This window comes from Pyrus communis, chromosome 2, assembly GCF_963583255.1.
Source record: "Pyrus communis chromosome 2, drPyrComm1.1, whole genome shotgun sequence".
NCBI classification, from domain to species: domain Eukaryota; kingdom Viridiplantae; phylum Streptophyta; class Magnoliopsida; order Rosales; family Rosaceae; genus Pyrus; species Pyrus communis.
In genome coordinates, this window is record NC_084804.1 from 454,530 (window position 1) to 465,058 (window position 10,529).

Sequence of the window (10,529 nt, forward strand, 5' to 3'; positions counted from 1 at the left end):
GACATTCAATGTACACTAATTTCTTCACACTCTTCACACTCCTTTTTCCATATACTTTTCATTTATATACAGCACTAAAATAAAAAAACGGAATGATTTCGTTAACTGACCCACATGCATAGAATAGGGGTGCAACGGAGGATGGGATTTCATAGACTCATCTATCGGTTGGCATTTCTGGAGCTGGTGATCTACATGGACTGCATGCCTGAACGTACGGTTTAGGGTTTTGCACATCTGTACCATTTATAAGCTAGGCTCAACCCACAAATGCGGAGTTAGGAAATTGAGTGATTCTTTTACGTACGACTCGACCTTTCCATCTTCCATGTTAAAAATACCCATGTCCTCTCCTTGTTGACGTTGAAGTGGACGATTCGTGTAATATATGCAATTTGCTTTACATCCGTAGTTTGACGCCTCAACAGAAAATGAAGAATTACAACCTAGGAATAGACTTCTGTTCCCCAAGTTTTTTACCTCCGAGTTCGACCAATTTCCATCACTCGTTGGCACCTCAAAAACCTTAAAGTGCTCAATGGTTTCTATAGGACACTTGACGAGCAACAAGGCCCCCGCCGATTCCACAAGGTATAGTTTCTCAATGATGTAAGGGCTTTTAAATTCGTACGGCAACCTTGGGACAATAACCCTTGTTTTTGCTGGCGCCTTAGGATCTTCAATTTCACATACATAGATTTCGCCGAAGTAGTCCACTGCATAAAATTTTCCCTTATAATAAGTTATATCGAAATATAGTCGATCATTTGTTTTCGACGAATCTATAATGTTCCATTGTTGGTCGCCCAAGCCCGGTCTGCAAAATGCCAGTCTTTTACAACTATGAATCATGACAGTATAATCCGATGTCCATGAAGGGCTTGATGACAAGACGAATTTCCCTACGATGAAATCACCAAACAGTTTTCGATGTTCTTCTTTCGAGTGAAGATTTTTAAATGTTTCAACGTCTGGAAGCTCAATGCACATATGATTTAAAGGATGCAATAAATTAACTTCCGAATCTTTGTCAGACTGAGTCATCAACCATCCTAGGGAAGAATAAAACAACTTTCCCGTAACTAATTCTGGCATATTTTGTTTGAAAACCTTGCCATGTTTCAAGCTGTAAAACTCACGGAGGGTAGTGCCCTTCTTCTCCGGAAGCATAAGTAATGGAACTTGATGTGTTCTAGTAAAGTTTTCCTTGGTCGCGGCGGATTTCCATGATCTACAAACCGCACCAAAAACAATAAAATCCTCCAAGAGAAGCACTCGCTTGGCGATGGAGACGACGAGATCATGAGGAAGATCGGACCACTGAGCCATCAAGTCTGTAACTCAAAGAAACTGTTTAAGAAGAAATAACGAGAGGGTTGAGACTAATACAAGAGGTTTCTAAATTGTGGCTCTGCCCTGTGTCTACACTCTTGAACTATATTTATATACGCTCTATTAGATTCCTAGTAGGTTTTTGCACTTCTTCTTTCCTGTTTCTTTTGTTTTTGTTTTCTTTCCTTTTTCCATTTAGGTAGGGTTATGAGCGAGTGGGGAAAAAGGAGTGGGGGAGCCTACTCGAGTAAAGAGGGCCACAAAAACACTTGATTTCCACTATGGCACTAGCCCTCTTCCAATTCCGAATTCGATTGATTTCATGATAGTATTAGGTTTTGAGTGGCTGATTTTTGAAACGTGAGCATTAGACCGTCATGTGTTATGATCAAGGTACTATTTGAGTATTTCTTTAATGTAAATATTATATCAATACATGTTGATGTTACCAGTTCACTCATTATAACATATATTGTAGTAATATAACTTGTCAAATTAAAGCCAAATAATTACGGAGTAAATTGTGGATTGTGGCTCTGCCCTATGTCAACACTCTAGAACTATATTTATATACGCTCTATTAGATTCCTTGTAGGTTTTTGCACTTCTTCTTTCCTGTTTTTTTTTTCCTTTCCTTTTTCCGTCATGTGTTATGATCAAGGTATTATTTGAGTATTTTTTTAATGCAAATGTTATGTCGATACATGTTGGTGTCACCAGTTCGCTCATTATAACACATATTGTAGTTATATGACTTGTCAAATTAAAGCCAAATAATTACGGAGTACTAGGTAGAAATATAGCTCATGTATTGATTTCTGTAAAATATTACAATAGGGTTGTATGAACACTAATTACATTTAGAAACTACATTCCTATAATTCATGAAATAATTCCAAGTTTAACTTAACACATAGAACTCGTTTGGATATGCTTTTAAAATGATTAAAAGCGCTTTTAGAGAAAATATTTTTGGGTTCCAAAAGCACTTTAAGTGCCTTCTACAAGAAGCACTAGTTATGTGCTTCTCTCAGGAAGCACTTTAAGTGCTTTTCCAGGATTTACTAACATTTTTACTAATGATTGTTTTCAAAAATATTTTCACCAAAAGAGCTTTCAGTCATTTTAAACGCACATTCAAACAAGCTAATATTTATTGATTAATGATATAATACGTTTATTCATAACATCACATAGCAGACTTACTATAACATTAAAAAATGGCCCAGGACTTCTCTTTGGACCTATTAAGTATTAGGCTCATATTTACCCTGAAGGGTTCCGGGAAGCCCAATCCGTTACTCCTCTACTCCCTCTCGAGTCTCGACTGAATCTTCCCTTCCAGTTTTCCTTCGAAACAAAATCGAAAGCTCTCTGTCTTCTCCGACTGCGAACACCAAACTGGTCCAGGTACTAATTCTGCAATCTTCGCCAAGCTAATTTCATCTGAATTCTCTCAAACACATGTAATTTTCAAGATATTTTCAATTTAATTCGGTCAATCAAGCAACGAAAGATCCTAACGCACGTAACGGTAACACTGTGATTCTCTCACTTTCCCGCGTTTTCTTGGCAACCAAACAGAGCATTATGCGTTATTTTTTGCTGTTAAAACTCGGAATGTTGCAATTAAGTTTCCAGTCGACTGTTTTTTTCTTGTTTATGAACTTTTTATAGGTTTTACATTAGAACTGTTTTCTATCTTTCTGTTGCTTGTTGCTGGTTGCGTCGTGATATGCATCTAGGGTTTCAGAAATTCAAATTTTGATTTTTTCCCTAATTTGTTTCTATTATTGTTGAAATGGGATTTAAATTGGGTTAGGAGAATGAGCTCTAAGAGGGAACATGAAGGTAATGCTAGTGTGAAAGTGGAAGGGTTTGAATCGGACCCAAAAAGGCAAAAACTAAATGAGCATTCATTGCCGCCACCTGCCTCTGAAGGCACTCTACTTCCGGGTTTTAATTATGGCGATGTGGACGACGAGGACAACCACAGAAGGCCACCTGTGAATGGTTCTAATGGGGACGGTGGCGATAATCAAAAGGGTGTACAAAATGGGGGTCAAGTCGAAGAAGTAGAGGATGATGATGATGATGACCTTGAACAAGGACTTTACCAAAGGCGGGGACGTGAAATCGAGGTCAGGAGGGATTGCCCGTATCTTGATGCCGTGAATCGCCAGGTATATTACTCTTCTAAGCTGTTACAATATGGTATTCCAGCTTGTATGTGTATTATTCAGACAAAAGTATCTGGTGTATTGATACTGATTGCTTGTTTATCTTTGTCCAGGTTTTAGATTTTGATTTTGAGAAGTTCTGCTCTCTGTCCCTGTCAAATTTGAATGTTTATGCATGTTTGGTTTGTGGGAAGTATTATCAAGGCAGAGGGAAGAAGTCCCATGCATATACTCATAGCCTTGAAGCCGGACACCATGTTTATATCAATCTTCGAACGGAGAAAGTGTATTGCCTTCCCGATGGATATGAAATAAGTGACCCATCATTGGATGATATTCGGCATGTCCTAAACCCAAGGTCTGATTACATTTTCTTATTTTTCTGGTCTTCCTTGAGTATCTTTTAAGTATGCATGCTTAAATAAATAATTTTTAATTCATTTGGTTCTTTATATGCAGGTTTACTGAGGAACAAGTGGAGCAGATTGACAAAAACAAGCAATGGTCCAGGGCACTTGATGGTTCCGATTACCTTCCTGGAATGGTATTGCTTTTTGATCTTACTTGCACAAGATTCCATATGCATTCTCTTGCTGCTTTTCTCAATTCCATATGTGGTGAATACTAGAGTTTCCTTTCCTTTGTATTAACTTACTCGGGGAAGGACCTTTATTCCTTGCCAAATAAGTATTTAGCTATGATAAATCTATTACGTGGCTAGCCAACAAATAGAGCTATCATAGAGTTGCTTGACAGTCTTGATAGACTTTTATATGAGCGAAGGAAGCACCAGTCAGCATGATTCCAGTGGTTAGATTATATAGATTTTCTCTCTCATCGATAAGGTTAGACTAGATAGTGTTGAACCACATAAGTACTGTATTTTCATGCTTGCAGCATCTATTAGGAATTGATCTGTATGATGGGTGCACTTTAGTACAACTTGTATTTTAGCAAGATACAGCGCGTGAGGTGTTAGTTCTGGCTCCTAATTGTTGGTACCTGTGTTTTCATGATTTTGCCAAAAACAGGTGGGGCTCAATAACATTAAGGAGACTGATTTCGTGAATGTCACCATACAATCTTTAATGAGAGTCACTCCTCTAAGAAATTTTTTCCTTATCCCTAAGAATTATCAACAGTGCAAGTCTCCGCTTGTTCATCGATTTGGGGAGCTAACGAGAAAGATATGGCATGCACGAAATTTCAAGGGACAGGTTTGATCTTGATTCTTGTAGATTCCATATTCATGTCACTAGGTATTGCTATTAAACATAAAAGTTCATATGTTCTAAATTGGTAATGTCTACAGGTCAGTCCGCATGAGTTCCTACAGGCAGTTATGAAAGCCAGTAAGAAAAGGTTTCGAATTGGAGCACAGTCTGACCCAGTTGAATTCATGTCATGGCTGCTTAATAAGCTGCATGGAGATCTTAGAACTTCGAAGAAAAATAGCAGCATCATATTTGAGTGCTTTCAGGTTTCTTTCTTATTCTTATTTTCCTTTGTTTGCTGTATTGTTGTTGCGTCAACTTAACCTGCACTTGTTTTTGAGATTATAATATGTAATATTCTGTGAATAGGGGGAACTGGAGGTTGTGAAGGAGATTCCTAATAAAGGTATTGAGAGAATAGAAAATGGTGATGACCAGAATACAGGTGCTGCTACTGAAAATAATGGTATTGTTAAGGAAACTTACAAAATGCCTTTCTTGATGCTTGGATTGGATTTGCCCCCACCACCGCTTTTCAAAGATGTGATGGAGAAAAATATAATACCCCAGGTACTTGAACACTATTTCATGCGTATGACAACTTGAGTAACTTTTTCCTAGCGTGTGGAGGGGATTCTCAGGGCTAAATAAAATATGTTGGAATTTGCTTTAGTTGCATAATACATACATCGACTTTAAATGGTGCCATTTGTCCAACTTGCTAGATTGCTTTCAGTCGGAGTCTGTAATAATATATCTTGGGTAGTTATAAATGTGTAGGCCATTAAGGTGGGTAGTTGGCCAATTTCTCATTTTTGTTGGTCAGAATGGAGGATAATTGTTTCTTTGAACTAAGGGGTTAATTTAATTCCACATCGTTACTTGATTTGATCGCAATGGTTTTCTGTTTTCCTTGAATACTAAACCGAGCCTCGGAAGATTCCAAAGCATGCCCTTCGTGCATGCCTCATCAGTCTTACGTCATTCTCTGTTTAAATGTTTTATAGCACTGTTATTTTGAGGTTTCTTTTCAAAATGCATTTTGCATTTATCAGTTCCGTCTGGTTTGGTTTAGGTCCCACTTTTCAACATTCTGAAGAAATTTGATGGAGAGACTATCACTGAAGTGGTCCGACCCCGCATATCAAGGATGAGGTATCGAGTCACCCGACTACCTCAGTATCTTATTCTCCACATGCAACGTTTTACAAAGAACAATTTCTTTGTGGAGAAGAATCCGACTTTAGGTGAGATTATATGTTTATCGAAATATTTTGCATTGGACTAATCAGTAATGCTCATATTTTGTATCTGAATTAATTTTCAGTGAACTTTCCTGTGAAGAATCTCGAATTGAAAGACTACATCCCATTGTCAACCACCAATGAGAGTGAGAGGTTGCGCTCAAAGTATGATCTCATTGCCAACATTGTACATGACGGTAAACCTGGTGAGGGTTCCTACAGGGTGTTTGTACAAAGGAAGTCCGAAGAACAATGGTAAAATCTATTCCGTATTCCGTATTTTGTTGGCCTAATATAAACCAAAAGAAAATGAAAAATGTAAGGGCTAACTTGTGGCATTGTTTTCAGGTATGAGATGCAGGACCTTCACGTCTCCGAAACCCTTCCCCAAATGGTTGCACTGTCTGAGACATATATGCAGATATACGAGCAGCACCAGTAACATGAGCCGATTGGAGGACTGAGGTGGCAGATCGAATTTGCATGAAATTCAGAAACATTCGGAATGGTATGGTTCTGTGGATTTGACATTTTGTAGTTTTGATCTAATTTTGACATTAAAACAACCGATATTATACAGCTTTGCGTCTGAAAATGTCTTGTAATTGAGGTGTGAAGTACCGGAAGGAATGTAGCGAACTGTTTGATAATGATCTGTGCCAAGTGTTGATTAGTAATATTATTTCGCTTTTGCTTTTCTATGGTAATTCAAGTTAGGGTAATTCAAATAGCTGTAATCTGATTGATGCTTTCCTGTATTACACTACTCTAATTCAGTTGCATTACTCTTGATGCCGTCAGGCGGAGGGCTGACATTCGTTCGTGTTATATTTTCCAGAATTTTACCAGAATTTTGTGGACGTTTGAGAATATTTGCTGCTAGTAGTGAGGAGTAGGTTTTGAAAATTGCTGCTGGGTGTTGATGTTGTCACAAGTTTTAAATTGGAGACGCCAGGTTTGACCCTTACTTGAAACGCCACTGGAAATGGCCGCAGTAAACACGATATATTATGCAAATAGCTGTTGAATTAGCGTTGCTCCACATTGTAAACACGATGTATTATGCAAATAGATGTTGAATGAATAACGATTTACATAGAATGAGTTCGTCATCACCGTAATTATTCAATTTAATAATATAATATCATATAAAATGTTCACTTTGTGATATTGCGTCAATGAATTAAGGCACGATGATGAATCCATTTTATATAAATTTGGATGTCATTTGTATATACTTTCAACCTGCGGCTTGAGACAAAATGAAAAATATAATATATAAAAGACACCACCATACAAAAATGAGCACACGGTAATAGAATCATAAATCATAAATATATAGAAAGTCATGACTTTGATATGAAGACCTAATTAAAACTGATTTGGAAGTACTTAATTAGTGGAAAAACTAATGAAAATGGTTAGAAAATTTTGAATTTTAACGATAAGGACAAAATAAAAAGTAAATTGAATGAGACCAGAATTGAACTTTTAATGTAAAAATATGATTTTTCGTTAAAATAAACAATACTCAGAATTTTTCGTTAAAACTTCTTTAAACGGTTAAATCAGTGACGTAGAATAAGCGCCTTGAAAAGTCGGACCGGCACCCTGAGTCAAGTCGGGAAGCTTCTGCACATGCCACAAATCAGACCATACTTTTTTGAATAATGATTGCAATACAACTTCTTTATCAGACAAATGACTTGTTTGGCAACTCAGATGAGGTAATTTGAAAATGGCTGAAGACTTTTAAAGGGGAATACCATGGGCCGCTCAAAATTCACTCTGAAAATTCGACCTAAAGAGTTAGAAGAGAACATCACTGGACGTTCTGGCATCTTTGCCGTCGAATAGATTTCCCAGTTTACCCAAAAAAAAAAAAAAACAAACAAATTTGCATGTGGACCAAAGGCGGGCTGCTCCATATTAATATCTGTTTTTCTCGATTCCTTCCAACGCCAATAAACAAGTTTCCCCAAATTAAAGCTAATACCCATCATCAAACAACACCACTCACACTTTGGTTTAGTAAAGTCATTTATTTTTATTGTTTCGAGAAACAAGTAAACTTAATTCAAAGAGAAGTGTCAGAAACACTCGAGATTCATAGAGTTAAATAATATTTCTAGCTTGGCCGGGGAGCATTTCACCTCTCTGTATACGACTAGTATAATGTCCTAAAAATGTGATAATATTTGTCGTAAAGTTTGTTTTTCTAAAGACATAGTTCCGCACGGCTGACTCAAAAGAAAAAGCAACTTATTTGATGCCTTTAATTATTATTCTGATCCTTAAAAGTATTTATTTACGAAATGAGATCCATCCGGACCTTAAAAATTGAGTCTAATGATTAAATGATCTGAATAGTTAAAATTTGATTCAACCGTTACAAACACGGAACTCCTCTAAAAATTATAATAATTATAATCATTTGATCAAATTTCAACGATCCAAATCATTTGATTTTTACACTTAGTTTTTCTAGATCCGAAAGGGATCTGGATTCTTTATTTACATATAAGTAATAGTTAAAGCTTTCTCTTCATCCCGTTTCAATCAATTTTCTCTCTGTAATATAATTAATATGAAACTAAAATATAGGCTTTTTATAGCACATGCCTACATCTTTCTGGACTTGGAATTCCAACTTTTCTGACCAAGAGTCATGGTAGGCGACCGTCTAATAAAAAACCATCAAATCATCGATTCACAGAATATATAAATACAATATCACAATCTTCCTCCACCTCAAAAATTATTACTCTAGGAGTTTCACTAGACATGCTTACAGAAATGATGAAATTGGAAGGAGAAATCCCAAACTTTTTCATGGTCTGGATTTTGGTTGTGGCATCACTATCCTACTGCCACACCGTCGGCAACCTCACTTCTCCCGGCACCACCAGACTCCTCGCCATCCTCCCCGTCGTATTCTTCTTCTTCTACCTCCCTCTCAATCTCACCACCATTTTTCTCGGCGGCCCATCGTCTTTCTTCCTCGCTTGGCTTGCCAACTTCAAGCTCCTCCTCTTTGCCTTTAACAAAGGCCCCCTCGCCACCACCCCTCCCACTTCCATCTATCATTTCATCCCCTTAGCTTGCCTTCCAATCAAATTCCGAAACGACCCCAAAACCCCTGAAAAGAAGACGGAACATCCAGCGCAAAGAATTTCTAATTCAAAATCTCTCCCAAAAGGCCAGAAGTCGACTCTCAACTATGTGATCAAGGCTTTGATTTTTGCAACGTCAGTACAAGTGTATCACAAAAAACAGTTTATTCACCCTAAAATCTTACTTTTCCTCTACTCCATTTACATGTACACCGGCCTTGAACTTATCCTCGCCTTGGTCGCATCCCTGGCCCGAGTCTTCCTTGGCGTTGATTTCGAGCCGCAGTTCGACGAACCCTACCTCGCCACCTCACTCCAGGATTTCTGGGGACGCAGATGGAACATCATGGTGAGCAAGATCCTCCACCCGACGGTATACGAACCCATCCGGAAAATCTCCACCCGTGCCATAGGGAGAAAGCTGGCCCCACTACCTGCAGTACTCGCGTCGTTTTTCGTATCGGCGGTGATGCATGAGCTCATCTTCTATTACATTGGACGGAAGTGGCCCACGTGGGAGCTGACGTGCTTCTTCCTCCTCCACGGAATATGTTTGGCCGTTGAGATTGAGATCAAGAAGGCTTTTGACGGTAAGTGGCGGTTGCCTGCCGCCGTTTCGGGGCCATTGGCGATGGCATTTGTGGTGGCGACAGGGGTATGGTTGTTTTTGCCGTCTCTTATGGTGCGGTGTGAAGCGGACGCCATGGCGTACAGAGAATATACTGCATTCACTGAGTTTATGAAAAGTGTTAGTAACTTTGTTAAAGTTAATTCTTCTTTCTTGATCGTAGCTGGAAAATAAAAAAGCACTTTCATTATTGTATGATTAATTAGTTAGTGCAACCGAGGAATCCCATAATTTAATAAATTATCGAAGTTGGAAACTTTGTAATTTTGTTGACACGTATAGAAAAAGTTATCTACTGCTTTCATTTTAAAGAAAACTAACTAAAATATTTGAAAATTTTGAATTTTAACGAAAATAATAAAATAAATCGTAAATTGAATAGTATCATGATTGAATTTTTAATGTAAAAATATGGTCTTTCGTTAAAGTAAATAGTACTGAAAACTTTTCGTTAAAGTACCATTTATTTTATTAACTGCTCGAATAGCACTTCCATTTTGATAAAAGTAAGTGCCAATTTTGCCTGGTTAGTTAAAGTTTGTGGCTGGTGTCAAAATTCATTTTGGCTTAGTGAAGTTAGAAACAACAATATAGTTCGAGAGTATTTTAATTAAAGTTGATGCAAGATGATTACGTTTCTTATTCGTGACATGTGCGTTTCTATGAATACTTTTCTTACTCAAATTTGAATTATCTTCTACATTATTTAGATTAATTTAATATAGAACTATAGCTCGAACCAAAACATTAAGTTGCATTAACATGGTTGTTACTTCAACTTCTATGCATGATTGCATAGCAATGTGTTTCGCGTAGCT

The 10,529-nt window shown here is 37.5% G+C and overlaps 3 protein-coding genes across 4 annotated transcripts; 2 read left to right on the forward strand and 1 right to left on the reverse strand.

Moving 5' to 3' along the window:
• Window positions 1-246: 246 nt before the first annotated feature.
• LOC137726882 (F-box protein SKIP23-like) lies at window positions 247-1,329 on the reverse strand. The gene has a single exon (XM_068465833.1). The coding sequence runs from the start codon at window positions 1,327-1,329 to the stop codon at window positions 247-249; it is 1,083 nt and encodes a 360-aa protein (XP_068321934.1).
• A 1,324-nt stretch (window positions 1,330-2,653) lies between these two features.
• On the forward strand, window positions 2,654-7,066 carry LOC137726207 (uncharacterized). 2 transcript variants are annotated; one of them, XR_011067602.1, is made up of 11 exons: window positions 2,654-2,742; window positions 3,155-3,515; window positions 3,626-3,870; window positions 3,972-4,056; window positions 4,544-4,729; window positions 4,825-4,992; window positions 5,096-5,296; window positions 5,802-5,973; window positions 6,054-6,225; window positions 6,319-6,478; window positions 6,809-7,066. XR_011067602.1 is itself a non-coding variant. In XM_068465095.1 (10 exons), the coding sequence occupies exons 2-10, from the start codon at window positions 3,159-3,161 to the stop codon at window positions 6,410-6,412; spliced, it is 1,680 nt and encodes a 559-aa protein (XP_068321196.1). In that variant the 5' UTR covers window positions 2,654-2,742; window positions 3,155-3,158; the 3' UTR covers window positions 6,413-6,776. The 2 variants fall into 2 exon arrangements, 1 of the variants encoding a protein (XP_068321196.1); XM_068465095.1 differs by lacking the exon at window positions 6,809-7,066 and having other exon boundaries at window positions 6,319-6,776.
• Window positions 7,067-8,748: 1,682 nt separating this feature from the next.
• Window positions 8,749-9,933, forward strand: LOC137727095 (long-chain-alcohol O-fatty-acyltransferase-like). The gene has a single exon (XM_068466028.1). The coding sequence runs from the start codon at window positions 8,755-8,757 to the stop codon at window positions 9,883-9,885; it is 1,131 nt and encodes a 376-aa protein (XP_068322129.1). The 5' UTR covers window positions 8,749-8,754; the 3' UTR covers window positions 9,886-9,933.
• Window positions 9,934-10,529: the final 596 nt, after the last annotated feature.

What these genes read in the sequence shown, in the direction of transcription:
- LOC137726882 (XM_068465833.1), bottom strand. Translation starts at nt 1,329, where the DNA reads ATGGCTCAGTGGTCCGATCTTCCTCATGATCTCGTCGTCTCCATCGCC.
- LOC137727095 (XM_068466028.1), top strand. Translation starts at nt 8,755, where the DNA reads ATGCTTACAGAAATGATGAAATTGGAAGGAGAAATCCCAAACTTTTTC.
- LOC137726207 (XM_068465095.1), top strand. Translation starts at nt 3,159, where the DNA reads ATGAGCTCTAAGAGGGAACATGAAGGTAATGCTAGTGTGAAAGTGGAA. An exon ending in CCGATTACCTTCCTGGAATG is followed by an intron (nt 4,057 to 4,543) that starts GTATTGCTTTTT and finishes TGCCAAAAACAG; the next exon opens with GTGGGGCTCAATAACATTAA. An exon ending in TCATATTTGAGTGCTTTCAG is followed by an intron (nt 4,993 to 5,095) that starts GTTTCTTTCTTA and finishes TTCTGTGAATAG; the next exon opens with GGGGAACTGGAGGTTGTGAA.